Below are 22885 nucleotides of genomic sequence, written 5' to 3'. Positions count from 1 at the left end.
TTTATTGATGTAAATTATTGTAGACTACACATAGCAAGGGACACAGTTGAGTCATTCAAATGTCACGGAGAAAACCAAACTAAAAAATGTTGAAAGAGTAGTTATCCAGCAGAAGAAATTTTCAGAAGCTTAGGTTTATTTATTTTGATTGTAATCATTGAGTACATACTGTCCTATATTTATCACATTTTCAAATTCCTTGTTGTTCTCTATTTTCTTCTTTAGTGATGTCCCAGTTTATTCAGATTCACCACCAAAACTTACCTTTTGTTGTGAGGGACAGCATGATCTGTTTCAAATCCTCTTGTGAGGAAGCCTTTAAAGAATAAAACAGAAGAGAGAGACACACACACAGTGAAAAGGAAAAAAGAAAAAAAAAAAAACTGGCCACCCCTCTTAACAGCTGCACATATAATACCCCAAAATTACATAGCTTCTGATACCATGACTACATTCTAACCCAGTGTTTCTTTAACCCCAAGTGCTAGATAACCAAGATTGGGTACAGTTAATACAAATAAAGAGCCCCTTCTCCATGAGGACATTACCACAGAAACTAGATAGTGCACCTGTAGAGTTGTCTTAATAGCTTCAGGGAGAAAGTGCTGGGCATTACAATTGTGGGACTCAGGGTGCCAGTTACCATCACCACCACACTTTCCTGTCTATTTCCAAGGTCAGAACACCTAATACCTCCCCTCTTTTTTAAGGCCTTTTGAATAAATAATATTACTTATCTCCTTAATGCTGATGGGGGCAAAAAATAGGGCAGGCATAGACAACAGCAAGTTCCAACATCAGTAAACATCCACCTATGAAATTGAGTAAACATGAAGTTAGCCATTCCAACAAGTCTAAACATCCATCAACTTGTTGAACCTTATTAATTATATCTTTAAGGTAATCTAAGTCTTTTGAAATAAAATTACTATTATAACTTAAATTGAAGGAACACATGTTATTAAACTTCTGATATCCTTTATGATGTAACAATAACACACAATCAATTGCAGCATGATTGTCAAGTATGGCTTGACAATGTTGTTTTTGTTCTTCATTAAGCCTATTTACATCCATGGAGGCATGATTAATACTGTTTATGATAGCATAGGCGAGTTTCATAGTAGTTTGCACAACTACTGAATCATTACAGTTTTTATCAAGAGGAATAGACCTTTTATGAATAAATTCCACAGGATGGTGACCTATTAAATACTATGTGGATGGTAAGGACACATTATTCTGCTAAGACAACAATGAATACCATGAGACATTTTTACAGGTATATGACAATTTCATGCAAGTGAGTCAAGATATTGTAATGAGTTCTAGAAGTCCAGGATCTGACAGTACTGAATTTCCCACAGCTGGTGTACAAAAAACAGAGCAACATTGTTATTAAGACTAAAGCATTTACAGAGTTTTGTGTGAGTTTAGCAATCAAAGAAGTAACAAAATTATCTAGAGTACATTCTAACCCCATTTTAGCCAACATCTGTTGAGCTGAGGCTGTTAATGATTTTATACCCCCCAAGTAACTAGAATTCAAGTATCTTGGGGTCCTCTTTTAATGTATCTCCTCTTTTGAGGAGAATGATTATTCTCTTGTTTGGATGGACTCTTCTCATCCAGGGTTAAATGAAACTTGGAAATCAGCTTGTGAAGTCCCTGATGTTCATTTATAATTGCTATTTTTCATACATGAAGCTAGAGTCCAAACAGGACATGTTGGCATAAGTGTAGCACTCTATGCTTTTCCTCATGTGATCAAAGGCATAGGATCTTGTCATGCTGGTGAGGTGGAACCTCATATATTACATAATTTTTTTGGTAATGGCTGTTTGAGAATAAAATGTCTCTATTCAATGCAGATGACCAATTTTGAGTATTTACTTTATGTTGTATATTGAGCACATTAACTTAAATAAAACAATATTTAATGCATATTAATATAAGAGAGGATAGATCTTTGTTTGTTTCTGTTTTAAAAGGCAAGTATTAGGATACAATTTGCTCACTCAACCAAAGCGCGTCCAAAAGAATTATGAGAAATTTCATGATTTAAAACTATATCTCATTGATTAAAAATTGTGCGAAAGGATGAGATGTAAAGGCAGGGGCATTATCCATCTTTAAACAAATAGGGCCTCTAGGAGAAGATCATGCTTGGTTTCTTTCCATGCTCTCTGCTGGAACTGACTTGACATTTTCTTTTTTTAGATTCAATTCTGGTAGTAAAATTTTTTCTTTTGTTTTGTGTTTTGCAATAATGCATTAGTAATCATAAATATTTTGAAGTGAATAAATCATTATACTTCTACTTTGTAATTTTTTAATGTTTTTTGTTTTTTTCTATTTTGATTACTGATTTAATTTCTGGATCATTGTTTTTTTATTGTGGCATGCTTGGATTCTTTTCATACTTTCTATATCTATCTATATATATCTATATATCTATATATCTATATCTATATATATATATATATATATATATATATATATATATATATATATCTGAGAGAGAGAGAGTCTTTGACTATAATATCAATCCTACACAAAACACAGTGTGTGTGTGTATAATATATTTATATATATATAATCTCACTTCTCTTTATATATCCTATAGATTTTTAATTTTTACAGTATTTTACAAGTTGCTTAGATTTGTCTTAAACTTGGTACTGCTTGATAAGCCTCTCCCATATTGGTAGTATTTCAGATTTGCACACTAGGCATGCCCCTCTCATTTTTTTCTTAAAGAATTATTCACATAAACATTCTGCTCATTGATGTTAATATTTTTCAATTTCATTCTCTAAACTTTTTAAAATAGTTATTTAGTGTTCTTTGAGTAATTCATAACTGTCAGTATTGTAATGTTAAATTCTTAATGTTTTTTTTTTTCTTTTTTTGTCACTTGGATTTAGCCATGCTTCTCTTTGTTTATATTTGCTGTACTATTTTTTATTTGTTCATTAAAGGAGCTATAAGTAGATTATATGGTCCATTTTTGGGAAAAAGATATAAAAACTTTTAAATAAATAAAAATAGGCAAGAACAGTGCTGCATCCTTGTAATATTTGCTAATTGGGAGGCCATGCAAAAGTACTTCATGTTTGAGAGAAGTCACAGAAATTTAGAAACAGCATGGCTCAAACAATTTTAAAAAGACTTGTGTTGTAGTTCATGATATAGAATTTTTGGAGTAATCTCAAGCATTACACATGAAACATTAAAAGTTAGATGACCTAAAGACCCAGAATTTCCAGTACTAAATATGTATCCATGAACAATTAAATCTGAAAATTGAAGAGATACCTCTGCTTTTGTGTTTAGTGCAAACATTTTTCTCAGTATTAAAGCTAGGGACTCAATGTGTGTGCCCATCAATGTCAAATGTGTAAAAATATGTACTTATATACTATTATTATTTAGTTATAAAATATTTTGTCTCTTAAAGTGTTATAAGGAATATATGCAGGACTTTCAATTAAATGAAAGGTGACAGGCAGATATTAAGTTGTAGGAGCATTTGATTCACATGTGGAAGTCAGAAATTTAGTGAGCAACATTTTGCTCACCAGGTACTGTGTTTTGTGTAGGGTTGATATTATAGTCAAAGTCTCCATATTTTTATTTTATTGAGCATAATAGGGTCAAGAGTTTTATTTTACCACATAGTGAGTGTATTATGTTCTTCATAAATACTAGTAGAAGGAATACAATACCTTGTAAGAACAAAACTGATAATTATATGAAATCATGATTGTGTTGATTCATTCTATTTAGTCATTTTACCTTGTATATATAGTATAAAATACCATGATATATTTATAAATAAACAAATTTGTATTTGTCAATAAGGGAAATTCTCATATCACACGAATGTAAAAACATAAAAATCAATTTATTATACTTGATGGTCATGTGTTGAATCCATCCAAGTATTATCGCCATAGGCTATGCAAGGTTTTTATACTCTTTTAAAATGTTTTTTATGAAAAATTTTATAGACATATATGTGTATATTTCTTAGTAAATTTTTTGTTCATATTTCTTTTTTAAGATCCCATTGCCTCTTTACCCTTGTTGAATATTTATGGTATTATCACTCAAAATCTACTAGTTATTTTCATGTCTCTATGTCACGGTAGACAAAAACCATTTTTTGGACACTCTTTGAAAAAGCCAGAAATGTTTGTATATGTTTTACATTTCTCTTATTCTACTGACAGTGAAGGTAGCTGGTAGATATTTCCTAAATACACAATACTATCTTATGAACGACAAAAGGCTTTTAACTACACTTTATTATATTACTCTTCTTAATGATGTACTCCTCTTGGATACTGTGGTGTCTACAAGAATTTGGGTAATATTCTCAAGGTAATTTTGTCTGTACATTTTTATTGAAGTAATATATTTTTTTGGATTTATGGTGACTTTGGACTTACTAATCTGCTACACTCCTGATGCACTTATTTTACCTTAATTTCATGTTATGTATGCAAAATATATTTATCCCAGTCTAATAGGTATTGTTTTTTTTTTTAATTTTTGTTTCTTTCAGCCATGACTTCTAATCACACCCAAGAATATTCACCAGAAAAGGGCCTAAAACATATATTTCATGAAGTGATAAGTGCAAAATATAGAAGTTGTGATCTTGACTATTTACAACAAAAGAAAATATGGAAAACTACAAGTGAGAGTGAACACCAGAAATCATATAAAAGATCAGGCCTTGTTCACCACCAGAGAATTTATACTGGAGAGAAGTCCTACAAATATGAAAATTGTTGCAAAGCTTTTAGTAAAAACAAAGGTCTTATTTACCACAGAGGAACCCACAATGGAGAGAAGCTCTACAAATGTAAAGAATGTGGCAAAGCTTTTGGTCAAAAATCACACCTTAATTGCCACAGTAGAACTCACACTGGAGAGAAGCCCTACAAATGTACAGAATGTGGCAAAGCTTTCAGTCGAAAATCACACCTTACTTGCCACATCAGAACTCACACTGGAGAGAAGCCCTACAAATGTAAAGAATGTGGCAAAGCTTTCAGTCTAAAATCAATCCTAATTTGCCACAGAAGAACTCACTCTGGAGAGAAGCCCTACAAATGTAAAAAATGTGGCAAAGCTTTTGCTCGAAAATCAAACCTTATTTGCCACAGGAGAACTCACACTGGAGAGAAGCCCTTCAAATGTAAAGAATGTGGCAAAGCTTTCAGTCAAAAATCACCCCTAATTTGCCACAGGAGAACTCACAATGGAGAGAAGCCCTACAAATGTAAAGAATGTGGCAAAGCTTTTGGTCGAAAATCACACCTTATTCGCCACAGGAGAACTCACACTGGAGAGAAGCCCTACAAATGTACAGAATGTGGCAAAGCTTTCAGTCGAATATCATACCTTGTTTGCCACGGAAGAACTCATACTGGAGAGAAGCCCTACAAATGTAAAGAATGTGGCAAAGCTTTCAGTCTAAAAGAAGGCCTTATTTACCACAGCAGAAGTCACACTGGGGAGATGTCCTACAAATGTAAAGATTGTGGCAAAGCTTTTCGTCAGAAATCACACCTTGTTAACCACAGCAGAACTCACACTGGAGAGAAGCCCTATAAATGTAAAGATTGTGGCAAAGCTTTTGGTCAAAAATCATACCTTACTTACCACAGCAGAATTCACACTGGAGAGAAGCCCTACAAATGTACAGAATGTGGCAAAGCTTTTGGCCACAAATCACACCTTGTTTACCACAGCAGAACTCACACTGGAGAGAAGCCCTACAAATGTACAGAATGTGGCAAAGCTTTTGGTCACAAATCACACCTTGCTAACCACAGCATTATTCATAGTGGAGAGAAGCCCTACAAATGTACAGAATGTGGCAAAGCTTTTGTTGCCAAATCAAACCTTATTCACCACAGCAGAACTCACAGTGGAGAGAAGCCCTACAAATGTACAGAATGTGGCAAAGCTTTTGGTCAAAAAATAGGCCTTATTCGCCACCACAGAACTCACTGGAGAGAAGCCCTACAAATGTAAAGAATGTGGCAAAGCTTTTACTCAGAAAACAGGCTTTATTTGCCACAGGAGAACTCATACTACAGAGAAGCCTTACAAATGCAAAGAATGTGGCAAAGCGTTCAGTCAAAAATCACACCTTATTTGCCACAACAGAACTCACACTGGAGAGAAGCCTTACAAATATAAGGAATGTGGCAAAGCTTTTATCAATAAAACAGGCCTTATTCACCACAACAGAGCTAACACTGAAGAATAGCCCTACAAATGTAAATAATGTGGCAACCCTTTAAAAAAAAATAAAACTTTATTCACCACAACAGAAGACATCCTGGTGAATGTGAAATGTGAATAAAGTGATAATAACTTTTAAAGAAAAACTAAACCTTGGGGCTGGGGTTGTGGTTTAGTGATAGAGTGCTAGCGTCACATTTGTGAGATCCTGGTTCAATCCTCAGTTCCACATAAAAATAAATAAGTGAAATAAAGTTATTCTGTCCAACTACAACTAAAAAAATAAACATTAAAAAAATGACTAAACCTTATTAACAACAGAATTTATACAGAAAAGAACCCCTACAAATTAAAACAATGCAGCAAATCTCTTAATAAGAAATCAATTCTTATCGCCACTAGGCTATTTATTCTGGAAAGAAGACATGTAAATGTGGAGAATGTAGATACATTTTAAGTTACTTTACTAGACATCAGAGAAAACACTGGAGAGAAGCTCTACAAATGAGACCATTGTACCATTATTCTAAGAAAGGGACAACATTTAATCATCACCACAATAACCGTAGCATATTGAAAGTTTTGAAATGTGAGAATTTGACAATTTTCACATTGACCATGTGACAATGCCTCCAAAATTTATTCACCAATACTCAGTACCTGTGGATACATACTGGTTAGAGAAAATACAGATGGGAAAAAAATTGTAGCCACATGTTTCTTAAGCACTGCTTATTTTTGGAGAATTCATTGTGCCCAGAAACCCTAAAAAGTTAAATAATATTTCCAAAACATATTTAAATTTTAAATTCATTGAACATCTGAAAACTCATACTAGTACTGAACATTGAACAGATTTTGTCCAAAATGTATGCCTTATATAACAATGAAACATTTATAATAAATGTGAGAGTAAAGTTGTTATCTATACATTACACCTTGATGTATATGAGGATCAGTAAAATACAGAACTCATTTAAGTTTAGAAAATAAGTAGTTGTCTTTAACTTTTGCTTAAATTTATTAAGCATTATCAAGTTATTTTATAGAAATATCAGTCATAAATACCATGCATGAATAGTGAAGAAACCTCATCTTTGAAAGGATATAATTGTTTTTCTAAATCAATATTTACTATTTTCACTTTTGAATACTGAGAAAAGAATTATATGAAATCTATTTTTGATGTTTAACACTGAAGCGTAATATTTTGAACTTTATTTTTTTTTAATTTCAGTTTAAATTTAGGTATTTTTAAACACTGAGCCACATTCCTAAGCTCTCTCTCCACTTTTTCAAATTTTGAGACTGTCTTTCTAAGTTGCTTGAAAGCACACTTAAGTTGCTGAGACTGAATTTAAACTTCTGAAACTACTCAACTTCCCAATTTGCTTGGATTACAAGCACGGACCATCATGCCAGGTTTACAGTGCATTTTTTTAACCTATATTTACCTTATGTAGGCAATATGTCTTTATAACTGAATATTTATTTATATGTTAACACTCATGTATTGCATCCTGTTGTTAAATGACAGATATCACAGTGTTTCACTTGACTAAATGTTCTATGTAACAGTAAAACATACTATTGAGTAAATAATACTCTAGCATCTCTTAATACTTTTACAGATTTTAATCAAACTTAATGTGGAATACAATTTGCATAAGTCAGATCATTATTTTTTTCTGTTTGTATTTATGGTGAAATTAAGAGTTATAAGAAGGATATAGATATAGGAAAATAAGCCCCAGATTTTCATATCTTGAATTATAAATTTTAACTTTTTAACATTTTAACATTTCCTAGAGATTTGAATAGACTGAATTTCCACAAACTTAAAGGTAGCTCTTACAGGAGAGAAGAGCTTTATCTTTCTTGTGTGTGCATAATGGCCTTCTAGACTTCAGCCTCATTGGAGACATTTCATTTTTCTGTGAATGAGGTCAGTGATCAGTGTTTTCATGTGCATAAGTAAATTCTGACATCATTTTTATTCTATAGGTAGTATTATTTCAGGGCAGGAATCAGAGAAATGGATGTGGAGTCAAGGTTGAGTGAGGCCTTATACTTATGACAAAATAATCAATGAGCTATGTTGTATAGTCTCATTTTCTGTGGACCAAGTAGTAAGAGGTTAACTGAGAAGGTTGTATGTAAAGATTAAGTTTCTTATCATAAAATGTTGGCTTACCAGCTACAATAGGGTAAAGGCTTCTTATACATAGAATCCATACAAAAATCATATTGAATATCATTCACAATTTTATTAACATTACATATAATTCATGAAGAACTGAGTTTACAACAACATATGCCTAAGAACAAGAACTGAGAACATTGTACACTCTCCAATATAGACATATTTATACCAATTTAATTATACATGAAACTACACTAAATGAGAAGAAAAATCAATTGGATTAACACACAACAATATACAAATAAAAACTTGTAAAGACTTTAGCAAGAGACCAATAGTGGATGAAGTATGGCTTCCAAATGCTAGGGAAAAAATGGACATATAATCAGTTAAAGGTAATTGAAGAAATATAAGTTACCCACTTTGAGCTAGACCAGCATTTGAAAGAAAAAGAGTCACAAAAAAGCAAAGATTATTCACTTCCATTTGTATGCTTTGTAATATTTTCCAAAAGTTTTCTGCATATTTTATTGCAGTCAAATTGGAAACAATCCAGAAAGTTAAAAAAAAAGACAAGTATTGCTCCTCTGGTTTTAAAAGCAAGAAAAGGAATAGAGAGAGATTTATTGAGCTAGAAAAATTTACTAGTTAGAGGTTAAAAAAAGAACTGAGATTACCAGAGTCTAAGTATAATGTATTTCAGCCATCCCTGGCTGCACAGGGCATTTTTGCTTAACAAAGAATTTGTTCACGTATGTACAGCTTAAATAACATTGCTGTTTTTACTCAGTCTTTTTCATTAATAACAATGATGCACCTTTCAACAGTTTCCAGCCACAAAAATACATAATTTCAGAAATCTTCTGGTTCATCTTCCATATATTCTGCCACAATATTCACCAGGGCAAGATAATATAAACCTTTTGGCAGCCCATCAAGGCATTCACTACTTTTAATTTTAAGGCCAAACATATACTGCATAGAAAAGTATGATACATGGAACAACATAATTTTACATGGAACAACATAATATTACTTAGTAAATTTTTTTTTTTCATGAAAAATATATCCCAACTCCTTTGTCTTGGGATTACATTAGAAAAATATGAGGTAATTATACTGTGTTCTATGACCTTAGGCTATGAGCCTTAAAATTACCTTAAAATACAAAAAAAAAAAAAATAATGTTTATTTTTAAATATAGTTTTTATATTTCAAAACATTCAAATCAAATTCCACAGCAATCAATGACACAAAAAAGATGAGAAAAACAAATGCAGTTTGGTGTCTCATCATGACATTACAATATCTGCTGTAGATTTCCTGTGGCTTCCACTTTTAATTTAAAAAATAATTTTTCCATACAATTTGGGTGAAGTGGAGGACAAAAATCTCCTGCATTGCTTTCCTGAGCAAGCCATCATACTTAAAACAACTGAACCCCAAGTCAAAATATGTTTTCTCTACAATCTAATTATACCAGTCCTTAACTCATCTAACATAAAACAAATCCACTTTCTTCTGGTTGAATATATTGAGCCCAAAGATATGAAACCTGGGAGCTAAAAGAAGTATGACATAAATAACGAGGTCTTTTTGCGCATAAGGCAAATTGCACTTTTTGTATTTGATTTTTCTGCCTGTGAAGATCTACATTTCTCTTCCTACAATGGTATTATGATTGATGATTGATGGTGACTTGTGTGATAACAGGAGGCTTAAAATGCAGCTACATGTCTTTGAGTCCTTTCACTGGTAAAAATTACTGTAATTTGTACTCTAATAGGAGACTCAAAATGGTGCTATACAAACCTATTTTTTTTTAATCTGCCTCTTTATTCATGGTTTTCTAATGGTTTTGATCTAGTCAGTTCAGACCATTTCTGATTAATTGGTGTCATCAAGGTGTAAATTCCCTCTGATCAGTAGCAATGAGACAATTCTTCCCATTAAAAATAAAAACATTCTCATAGAGTCTTTGCTATATTCCAAGGAACAACTCTTGCTTTTGCTTTACTAAACAAAATAAATTCCACATATTTGAGTCCCAAAGTAAATGGCAATACATTAACCTAAGCACCATGAGGAATATAAGAAATACAAGATATCATCTTTGAAATATAAAAAAAAAAATAAGAATCATAAATGCTAAGCCATTACCATCTAAACCATCCCAGAGCTTTTAAATTGTAATCTTAGATGTTCTACTCACTCTCATAGTAAGAGGCCTTAAACTCAAAGATATTTAATCACTCACTAAAGATCACTCAGTGAATGCGTAACACTTCTTATTCTAAAGCTTTTCCAGAATTTTTTGATAATACATTGCAAAGTCTCACCTGTCTTCTTTAGAAATAAGACACAGAACTTTTTTAGTCTGTTTTATAATGCTATACAAAATGCCAGAAACAGGCCAATGTATAAAAAGAGATATAACTGCATAAAAATATTTTCTGAGGGGCTGGCATTGTGGCTCAGTAGTAGAGTGCTCACCTGTCACATGCAAGAAGTTGGGTTTAGTTCTCAGCACCACATAAAAATGAATAAATAAATAAAATAAAGGTATTGTGTTCAACTACAACTTATAAATAAATAAAAATATTTTTGAGTACATAGTTCTGAAAATCTAAGTGCATTGTACCAGAATCTTCTCAGCTCCTGTGACAGCCCCTTCACCTGCATTACATTTGAGATGGCATTATGGTGAGGGCTCCTTTGAGAAGTAGAGAGAACATAATGAGAAAGGAAGTCAGAGAAATTCAGAAAGAAGACTTGCTCTTTTTGTAACAACCGGCTTTAATAAGAACTATCTTGTGTCCCATGAAAGTTCCATTAACCCTTTCCAAGAGCATCTCCCCCAATGATCTAACCACAATTTACTAGATCTCACTTCTTAAACATTCCACAATTTTCCAACTCTCTCCCTTTGAAACTAAGTTCCAAACACATGAGCATTTGGGGGACATACTCAAATCATAATGAAAGTAATATGAGAGAGATAATGGTAAAAATGAGACATAGAATGTCATTTCTTAGTAGTTATAAAGATTCTACATACTACAATAAAATGCTTTAGAGTATAGAAATTATTTTAGGTTGATATTTTAAAGACAATAGAGAATTTCACTAAATTACTTTTTGAAGAATGAATGAATTTGAATGTGACAAGACTAATGGGCTAGGTATATTAAAATAAGGGAAAAGTCTGCAAAACTCAACGGATGTTTAGTAAACCATGCCTAGGTATAAAAAGAGAATGCTGGGCTTTCTGATTATGCTATATCAAGCCAAATTTTACTGACTAAAATCCGGTGGCCCTCAAAACCAGAGCAAATATTCATATGAAAGATGCTGTGGACATCAGTCTCAAGAACTTCCTACTTAAAATATCTGCTTCCAAATACTACATGATTCATAGTAATTCTCAGGAGTATTATCTTTCTTTCAATTTCAATTTTTAGCTTTCTATATAGTTACCTCACCATATCATGTCCAGATCAATATTTTCTTGAACTTCTTCATATATTAATCTATACACTATCTCATATATGTTTGTTTCTAGATTGTCAGGGATCCCTCCTAGTGAATTCTGAGATGTGCGAGAGGTTGAACAAGCATAGAAATTTGCTTATGAAAAATAAGCCATGTAATAGGTGGGAAGTAAAAGGAGAAAAGATGCAAAAGTCCTCATCTAAACTTGTATGTGCTGATACTACACAAGGTTATTCCAATGATGTCTGGTTTGGGGTAGGGAACTAACTTTTCTTATACACTCACTATGACACAAAGTTCATCAAAAATGGTTGTTACAGACTTTTTGAGAACATCTAAATTTATCTTAATAATTTCTACATTGAAAAACTACTGTTACCTTTAAACAAAACTCTCCATTGCAATAAATCTGAAATAGTTCTTTAATATTGCAGAACAGAAAGTTGATGGCATTATTCACTGAATGGTATTTTCCAATAACACCTCACACCACAATATATGTACCTTATATAGTTTAACACCGATAGGAGTTCTTAACAAAATGCATAGATAATTAAACAGTGAAATGAGACTCAAACAACTAATTATAGTAAAAATTATTATTACCTTATTTCAAATACTAGTGTACCCTTTTGCTTTTTTCCCCAAAAGTTATTTTTTTTAACCTTTTGGTATGATATTTCACTTCATTTATATAACATGATAAATAGCACTGTTTTTTCATATGTACTCTCTGATGCATCTCAAATATATTGGCATACCCCAAGACCTTAGCAGATTTCTATACACATTATTCACTGGAGAAACAGTAGTTACTTCTGAAATCTATATTGCTCTTTTCAAATGAGGTCTTGCAGTTTTTTTTTTTTTTTTTGAAATGTCTGAAATAATTATAATGAACTTATTTCTAATTAGCATATAGTAAGTGCCTGATAAATATTTGTGAAAAGGATGAAGAAATAATAAGAGCATTTATATAATCTATACAATATGGTATGTGGTATTTCATGATTGTAGCTACAAATTATTGAATATTATAACAATCTTACTATGTGAGTGAGATGTGGGTATGATGAAACAATAATATATAAAAATTGCATGCTGCATTGTTAGTAATTCACCAAAAAATATTTTCAAAAACAGACACTCTGATGTGTGTTTTTTGTCAACTATTATATTATGAATGAATGAAGCTCAGTAAATGAATAATTGGAACTACATACTTGCTTAGGGTGCCTATCATTCATTGTTAAAAAACTTTTAGCTATATAAAATTTTAATACTGTATGTCACATTGTGATAAAATGGAATTTTGATAAAATGTACATTAATAATGCTGAAGTCTTTCATTGAGTCTTATATCAGTTTATGAAATAAACTTGCTATATGTGATTTACTCAATTCTAAGTGTCTTTTGTTTTCAGAAACTGTATGGACAATGCAAATTAAAGTTAACATACTAATATTAATAGCAGAAGCACCACAGGAAAAATGAAAACAAAGAATTGGGAGATTCCACCATTATAGATGTAATTTTCTCAACATCTATTCAATGTACCTAACCCACTATTGATACCAAAATTAATGAGCAACCTCTTCTCATGCTGAATGTGCATGATGCTATTATATAAAATGAAAACAATTGCAAATGTGTCAGAGATGCATTTTGCAACATTAGTTAAAAATAAAATTGATTGATCAGTATCTCACTGTGTTTGACCCCAGCAAATACCCTCTCAGTGTGCAAGATAAATGGGTTAAAAATAAAAAAAAATTCAAGTAAAATCCATGATAAAGAATAACAACTATTTTTTCATAAGGAAACTGTCAGTGTCTTTTGAAAACAACATGAAAATAAACTGTGCCCTATCACATAAAGGAAAGCAACAATTCTGGTAAAAATCTTTATTTTATTCTTTGAATATGCCAAGTATTCTTTGGCAAAATGCCAAATATATTGTTTAAATTTCACAGGTGTAAATTATATCTGGTTTTCTCTAAATTGTTACTTATTTCATATAAATTTGTTGAGGAATTATTTCTGCATGTGCTGATTATTAAAATATAGTGAGAAATGTAAGTCATTTAAAGTTCTATGAATTGCAATCCCAGAATTGTGGGAGGAAGCTGTATATAATCATGAGAAACATATTGAGTATGATTAATTTGTTCCAGATATTTATTTCTCTTAGTATCCACTTTTTACATAAACCAGTGCTTTTAAATGGAACTGACTATTAAATATCATAGGAAAGGCCACCCGAGTAATCAGAAGAAGAAATTTAAAAGAAAAACCATCAAATCATAAACACCTGGTTGAAACAAGAACTGGTTAACTGTTGGATCTTAGCTTTTGACTTTGCTAAATTTCCTCCTATCTTTCTTTTGATGATGACTAAGAGGAAGGTAATTCTATTAAGAGCATGACCAGAAAAATTTATGGCAATTTGTTTTTCTAAAACATATATAAAATTGACTTGCTAACTCAGAATAGAATCTAATGAGTATATTTTGTTATGGTCAAAAAAAAAAAAAAGTATAACTACTCAACATGAAGATTGGCCTTTTGAAGAAAAGAATGTGAGGGTGAAAACCAATTTGGAAAGGTAATATGAAATATTTTATATAAAAGTAAAGGCAGGAATAATTAAAATCATTTTGTTATTAGATGCATGTAAAAAATAAAAAGGTAGTGTCCAGGCCTGATACGGTGGTACATACCTGTAATCTCAAAAATCATAGAGGCTGAGGCAGAAGGATCACAACTTCAAGACCAGCCTTGGTAACTAAGTGAGAAGAGCTCTCAAAATAAAATATCAAAGAACTGTGAATATATATGAGTGATAAAGCACCCCTGAGTTCAATCCCCAGGACCATATAAAACAGTAGTTTCCAAAATTTACACACAAATCAGCCACCTCCACTCTATCTGAAACCATGTAAAGTTCTCATAGGCAACTAAATTTAGCCATAACTACTACTAGTTGTCTGATTTTGACCATAATCTTGAAATGTATACATAGAAGACCCTTCACAATGTATTCGGTGTTCCCATTGTTTTTTCCAATTATAATGAGAGAGGGAGGAAAACCAATTTAGCTTATGGGGCCAGTTCTTTCTCTTCAGGCCTAATGAATCAAATATTAAAAGGCTTTAGTGTTTAATTGATTATCATTTATGTAATCATAATGATATGTGTTCTGTGATTTCATGCTTAATCTACATTGGACACTATTATTTCTGAGTATCAGCATCTGTACAGACCACCACACCCCACTCTATTTTTTAATAGTTACAAGTCCCTGCATTCATGCTTCATCAGTTAGTTATTCTCTCTTAAAAATAATCATGTGTTGCATTTTTGTCAACAGAAAATTTATGAAGGTTAAAAACCAGTAAGCATTTTCACAGATTTGACTTTAAAATAGTTTTCATCACAAAACACACACCAGAAATAAGAATAATTTTTTTTCCTCTAATTTATTAGCCTTTCTGACATCCAATATCAGGACATGAATGCTGCTCATGGAGGGATGTTCTAACCATCAAGAAAAATCAATACTACTTTCTTCTATTTCATTAAGTGTTTCAAAAAGTGAACATTTTACTGGTTTTCATATGCAGAACTTGACTTTCCATTATTTGTGTTTAATGGGTTTTTGCTTTCTTTTTCATCACTTTGTTTTTCCTGTATTTTCTAATATTCAATTTTTTTGTGGTGAGGAAAATAGATCACTAGAATCTTCTATCTTTTACTACATTCAATCACTTGACTACTCACTAGCTAATATTACTATTAAACCATCATTTTAAAGGTAGGACTGAGATTTGCTAACACAACTATTTTCAAGGTCTACTACAGAATCAGCATAACTTTATTGAGCTCTGAAGTTAGAGCCATTGTTTCTGTCCACAAACTCTGTTCCCTTTGTTTTATGTTTCTTCTATATTGAGTAACTCTCTTTTAAATGAGGCACAGAAAACAGCTTTTTAGAATTTTATCATTTATGAAAATCTATTTTTATTTATCATTGATGGACAGTCTGCTTCAGTTTAGAATACAGGTTGAATACTATTTTTCCTTTAAATCTTGAGGTTATTATTTATATATCATCTATAAGCCATCATTAATGATAAGTACTTGGGTTCTATTCCTGCTTTCTTGAAACTGACTGTGGTTTTTCTTTTCATAATATTCTCTTTGTTTTAAGCATAGCTACTTGAGAAATTCTGGATATATATTTATCATATTTAAATATTATTTTCTTGATTATAGCATTCAATCAAAATGGAATATTTCCAGACCTGATTTTCTTTCCAGCATATACATGTAGGAAACAGGATAAAATATGGAAAATAATATGTCTGTTTTTCAGACACAAAAAACAGGCATAGCAGGTGAGTGAAACCATAAGCAATAAGTGCAGACTGGTGAGGGGAACTATAACTTTATTTTTAAAATTGTTCTTAATAAGTGCAGTTTGATAAAATGCTGTTAAAACTTATGTGTAAAGGGGAAGTAAGAATAATCAAAGTATACCACTGTAGAAAAACTTGAGGTCTGGCACCTGAGAGCAGACTATGGGGGAAACTTCATGTTATGATTGTAAAGAACCCCCCACTTTCCTTTCACACTCTCACCCACTTAACCTCACAAGAAACCAACAAGACTCTCAAGTTTCAAGTTCAATAGTCACACTCTCTCCAAATACAAAAAGCAGTTACAATTCAACTGAACACAGAAGCTTGTGTGCAGAGTTACGGGGATCTGAGACATCATATAAAAAATTAGGTTAAAGATAATTCTGTGCTTTTTTTTTTTTTGTGTGTGTGTGTGTGTGTGTGTGTGTGTTTTATTATGTTCTGAGGGTGTGGCTATTCCTTGGTCACCTGAGCTCAGCAAAGAAACTGTTATTTTGATGAACTATCAGTGGCTGACTCACAATTAAAAACAGACAAATGTTAAAAAAAAATTTTAAAGCCTAATTATCAAAAAATATCTTGCTGCTTTCTCCCTCCATATTTTGCCTTTTAATTTTTTTTAATTTTTGATTTTTTTTAGTCCTGAAAAGTAGACAGTAAAACAGCTTCTGGAAGAATTTACAACCACTTGCATGAGGGTCTGGGAAGCTGAGAGTCTGGAGCAGGGCTGGGAGGAGCAAACAGGAAGGGGTCTTTCCCTTAGTCACTGGAGGTCAACTATAACTAAAAAGTATCAAAAATCAATAAATGTTTGTAAACCAGGAAATGACACAGATTATCAAGTTAGAATCAGTTATAAAAAATTATACAATGAATAAAATAGAGAAATCATTAACAGGATTAGAAAAAACTTGATGTAAATTTTATTTTTAGAAGTTTATTGGTGATACATAAAAATAAAGATGAATTTTATATTTTGATTTTAAATGGAAGGCAGAGAGATATGCAAGTCATATAGTACTTCAAAAACCTTACTTCAGTTACAAAAGTATAATCTATTGATAGCTTCTACTTATTTTACTCTCTATCTTCCTTGGCATTTCACCTGAGGTCACACTTGTAGAATGTGACCAATAACTAAGCAAATAACTAACCAAGAAGACAATCACTGAAGTTACACTCTTTCTCAGAAAACACCAATCAATTTCAGAGCAAAGAAGTGATACAACACCTATTCATTTCCTTCTTTTGGAAAAAGTCCCTTTTGTGAATCAGATAGAAGAGGAAAATGGGCAACCTTTATCAAAATGTTACTAGAAATAAATATGAGTTAGCTTCATTTACAAGTAAACTGAAAAAAAATAACACCATTGTACAGTATCTTTCAGGGTTAACCTTGAAAGATAAAAAATAAATAAATTAATTAATTAAAAAAAAGAAAACAAACTCTTTCCAAAGAGCAGAATACTTGGCAGCACACTTCCTCCTTAATTTCACATGGAAAAAAAAAGTTTCCTCAGGTAAGAAGATATATAAACTAATAGGAAGATCAAGACCTGGTCAAGGGTCTAGAAGGAAATTTTGAAGTGTATAAAATTTGGGGGGTACAGTAATCAGGTTAGTCTCTGAGAGAGACAATGCAGTGTAAATATTATGGGATTTCATGCTATCACATACCAAAGCACAAACATCATGGACATTGTACAAGACAACAAAATTGACAACTTGACTTTACTAGTTGTTTTTATCCAGCCTCGGATGATGCACAGGATGAATGAGGACTGAGTACCATAGTGGTTTCCAGTCACTGCATTTTATCTATCAAATGATTCTTCCAAATATCCAGCCAGCTAGGAGGAGAAGTCTATCTCTTGGTTCTTGTGACAGCATCATTCTTTTCATCATTCTCTCATAATAAATTGACAAGTGGACCTCTTTTAATGCAGAAATAATTTTAACCAGAAAAACCCAAACATTTTTTTTTTTTACATTTTGCTTTTACAGACAATAAATGCTAAGCAAGCACCACTAATAAAGTGCCAATGGATCATGCCTAAAATTGAATCAGACCACACTTACCAAAAATAAAGATATTACTATTGGTCTATGACCATGGTATCCACTGTGTTATCATCTACAAAAGAAATAAAAAGCTGCTGGCCTGGTAGAATTCTGGAACAGGTGATGGTGTTGCTAACACTTCTTAAATTTCATATCATTATATCAGGTTTTGCTACCAAGAGATAAACTACATAGATCCAGGAACCAGAGTATCAAATTTGAAGAGTCTTCACTCACGATCACTTCCATTAACCCACTTGGCAATTATATTTTCTTACGCCATGCCTCTGCATCCTCCAGTTTTAGAAATCTTAAGTATTTAAGAGGTCACTTTTCCAACAGGATGTCTAACAAGATTCCAACTAAAATTTAAACTGCAACTGAGGACTCTAAATTCTAAGAAAACATGAAGCATGAGGAGAAATTACAATCCTAGCTAGGCCAATTCACTCTTTTTACCAGAAGAACATGGATTCAATGTTGCACTGGAGATAAAAATCAGATGATTCAATTTGAAAACAGATGATCCAATTCTCTAATTTTTAGTACTCACTTGCCCTACAGGAATTGTGAAAGGACCAGTACAGTAGCTGTGTCTTGAGAAAATTATAGTGAGGAGGCTCAAATGATTTGGGGATGAGTATGAGTTTCACTCAATTAGCTAAATTATAGAGACCAAAAGAAGTACATTTAGGGGATTTAAATGAACAGCAGAAGAGACACAAGATGACCATTAATTTGACATTCAGTCTACACAGCTGTCAAAAGTGAAATTAATTGCAGTGTTTTCCCTTCTTATTAGTTTTTTTCAGGAATAGTCTCACCAGACCATAAACTAAGTACAGAACTTAGACTGAAAAGTGAATTTTTGTGGTGTCACTATAGGGAACTGTGCTTTATGGCACCATTAGGACTGAAGGATCCATTTTCCAGACAATTGATGAAAGTGGTCTTTTCAAAATATTTTCATCACTAGAAGAGAGTTTTTCTGGCTATGACCATTCAAGGCTTCCTACACTCAAGACTGTTTGAGACTCATTTAAATCACACTCCATGTCTCAAGTAGGAACAAATATTAAAGTACAAGACAGGGCTGGGGATGTGGCTCAACCGGTAGCGCGCTCGCCTGGCATGCGTTCGGCCCGGGTTTGATCCTCAGCACCACATACAAACAAAGATGTTGTGTCCGCCAAGAACTAAAAAATAAATATTAAAAATTTTCTCTCTCTCTCTCAAGAAAGAAAGAAAGAAAGAAAGTGCAAGACAGCTCCAAAACTTCAGTTTGAGTAAGCAGAAGCCTCCTTTGAGATTAGACTGCAACCCCAGATTCTGTGTGCCCAAACGCACTTCCTTCCCTTTATTTCCATTGTGCAGATCTGAAGCACACTCACTTATAGACTTCCAAGATGCCTAGTCATGGTCTTAATCTACCTCCTGGGGAGCCCTAGTTAGAACTCAAATGCATCCTTCATTTACTTCCAGACTTTCTGTTTTCCAGAAGTTCTTTGAAGTCTTTTGTCACTGGAGATCACCTCTTCTTTTCATTGTAGGTGTTTATCTCATTTTATGTGTCTCTTTGACTGTTTCTTTAATTCATTGTGGGTAAAATAGACTTATATATTTGAAGATCCAGATCTCTAAGTAAAATAGTTAGTTTAGTTTATGGGCTTATAATACACAGTCAAAAATGTTCAATGCATTTTAATATAAATTTAGATCCATGATTAAAATTGGAGGAAATAAAATAGGCTTTATAAGGATGTAATTTTGCACTACAAAGTTATCATTGTTTTTCACAAAGGATAGGAATTTTGGAAGATAACATGGCACCACAAAAAAAAAAAAAAAAAAAAAAACCACTATTTTTTATATATAGTTATGTTTGAAAGAGAATAATAAAGTCACCATAAATTAATGATATAATATAAAACAAAAAGCTTTATGACCAAGTTCTGCTTATTTTTGACAAAATATATTTGAAGCAAATATACCAAATCCATGAATCTCCTCAAAATACTATAAAGATACAGTGAATAGCATTTTTACACAAATCATGTAATTTTATGATATTATGTAAATTTTCTAGACATAGATGTAGAAGCTAAATATACTAATATTCTCTCTCAAGGCACATTTATTTTGAAGCATAGTTCCATAAATCTGCAAATACAATTAAATTTTACTTATTATACACAGATCAGTACCTCAAATGACCAAATACTTGGAAATAATTTCTTTTGAATATTTCTATTTCCTACACAATAAGGTCAGCTTTAATATATTTTCTCCTTTTCAGTGACACAGAATTTTAAAATTCTAAATAAATTTCTCCTGTAGGCTCAAAAATCACCATATAACTATGGTACTAATACAATTAGTGATGGATTTTACAAGAAAAATTCTTTGTACTTTTAAGGGAGTTGTTGGAAATGAAACACTAGATCAACACATGATCTTTCAAAAAATTATAATAATGCATGCACAGCAATAAATTTGGAATAAGGAAGGTATAGACATTTGTTAGCTACAGGACTTTCAGAACATATGCTTTGGATCTAAAAGACAATTATTTTGCTTTGTAATTACAGCACTTTTCATAGCTGTGTGAGGAGTTTTAGGTCCATGTTTTTGTTTTGTGATCTCACATGCTTCATTTATTCAGATGTATTTATGTAATACATGCTTTTAAGAGTAATTTGAAATTATATGTAACTTTCTAATTATAGAATATTGTTTTAGAAAATCTTGGTAATCACACAGTTTCTAAATTAGAGAGCAATTACCATGCAAGATAGAAAATACACAGTGGCTAAAAGAAGTCCTCATTCCAGAGTCTAGCCTTAGCATTTTCACAGAGTTGATTGTGAATAAATTCATATGGTTCATAAAGTTAAGATCTGTTGAATCTTATCTTGACATTCAAGATGGTCAATGTGAAAGCATAATGTTTAAGACTGTATGTTCTTTGAATATTATGTAAAATACTCAAGGAAAGAAGATTAAGTGACCAGATAAGAGTTTAGCATTTATAGATTTATATCTAAAAAAACATCTTCTAGTGTGTATTCTCAATTGAAAACTGATGTTTTAAGCCTATGTTCTATACTGAATGTTTTTACTTAAGTTTTGTCTGTGGCAAAACATGAAAATAGTCATATGAAAGTAGGCACTTTTCCTATTACTTACCATTTAACCACAACTCACATTTTGAGACTGCACATACTAATTGAATGGACAAGTGTATGCCAATGTCATATTTCAGGGAAAATGCCTAGTATGGTGTAATAATTGTTAATACTCCTGTCTTTTCCAGGACAGTAATCTGGTAGGTAATATCTCCAACTAAGAATATAATGTTGTCCAAAAGATTAATTTTCTAGCATATTTTAAATATAGTCTCCAAGGCAAATTTTTATTTAATGTGAAATGTTCTTACATTTTAAAAAAGAGAGCTATGTTAGAGCAGTTATGTAATCCTAAACACTCAAAGTTAAAAAAAAAAAAAAAAAAAAGTTGAATTTCTAAAGGGTTTCCTTTTTCCCTGGAGAGAGTTAATCGCCTTCTCCTTCCTTCTTTCCTTCCCTTCATCCTTTCTTTCTTCCTTCATTCCTTCCTTTCTTCCTTCACCCTTTCTGTCCTTCCTTCCCTCCTTCCTTCCTTCCTTACAGCTCTGCCTCACACAAACACACAGTGCCTCTGGCTCACTCCTCCCTGCCAAAACTGCCCTGCCTTCCCTGGCTTCCTTCCTTAGAGTCTCCTGCACTGAATGGGGAAGACATGTCCCATCTTGAGAAGGATACTCTGCATCTCCCTGTTTGCTCTCTGAATGATGCCACTTCCTGTGATTGTTGGTATTCAAATTCCAGACTGATATTGATGTTAGGGATTTAGAAACAAAAGACCAGAATTGGCACCCCTAAATACCCACCTAAATCACCAATTGCTGTTAAAACGCTTCTGACACTCTTCGTGTGCTTAACTTGTTATGAGAGACAGTAAAATTGTGTAATTAGTACGATACACAGGTATGTTTGGTACTATTCACAGAGAGCTGTAGCCTGGGTTGAATATGCAAACATAGGCACACACCTGCAGGTATTGCTGGGTGGTTTTTAACTAATGTGCTTACTTTGTAAGATGTCACCTTTAGCAGCAGAGAGGGCCTATGACATGGGTTTATCATGTGGTCACGGCTGCCCACAACCCCAAAGAGAGCCAGCATGCTGGCCCCTTCTCTCCTGCCCTGGCTGGAACCAGGACGCTGACCTTGATTTCTGCCTGTTGGCGCCCCCTGCTGTCTCTTTCTTCTTGCACAACTGGGTCCCTTTGAGGAGCAACATCTCTGTGTGGAATGATGCTCTTTTGTTCTCAGTGGAAAACTGTAATCCTTTTTCCTATTTCTCTCACTTCCCAAGCTCAATTTCTTAGAATGTGGGATTCAGAAAAATGCACCTATATCATTTTCCCAAGAAATGCCGGAAAGAAATCCCCAGGTGGAAGCTA

At 32.5% G+C, this 22885-nt stretch overlaps 1 protein-coding gene across 1 annotated transcript in view; it reads left to right on the top strand.

Moving 5' to 3' along the window:
- LOC139706087 (zinc finger protein 420-like) overlaps positions 1-13295 on the top strand; it is a 37320-nt gene extending 24025 nt beyond the window's left edge. The window contains 2 exon segments of the mRNA XM_071613737.1: positions 4571-6026; positions 6028-13295. Coding sequence (XP_071469838.1) covers positions 4571-6026; positions 6028-6289 — 1718 coding nt within the window. The 3' untranslated portion in view covers positions 6290-13295.
- Positions 13296-22885: the final 9590 nt, after the last annotated feature.

Source organism: Marmota flaviventris, chromosome 6 (genome assembly GCF_047511675.1).
Source record: "Marmota flaviventris isolate mMarFla1 chromosome 6, mMarFla1.hap1, whole genome shotgun sequence".
Lineage (NCBI taxonomy): Eukaryota > Metazoa > Chordata > Mammalia > Rodentia > Sciuridae > Marmota > Marmota flaviventris.
Note: the sequence above shows the minus strand (reverse complement) of the source record. Positions and strands in the feature narration are given on the sequence as shown.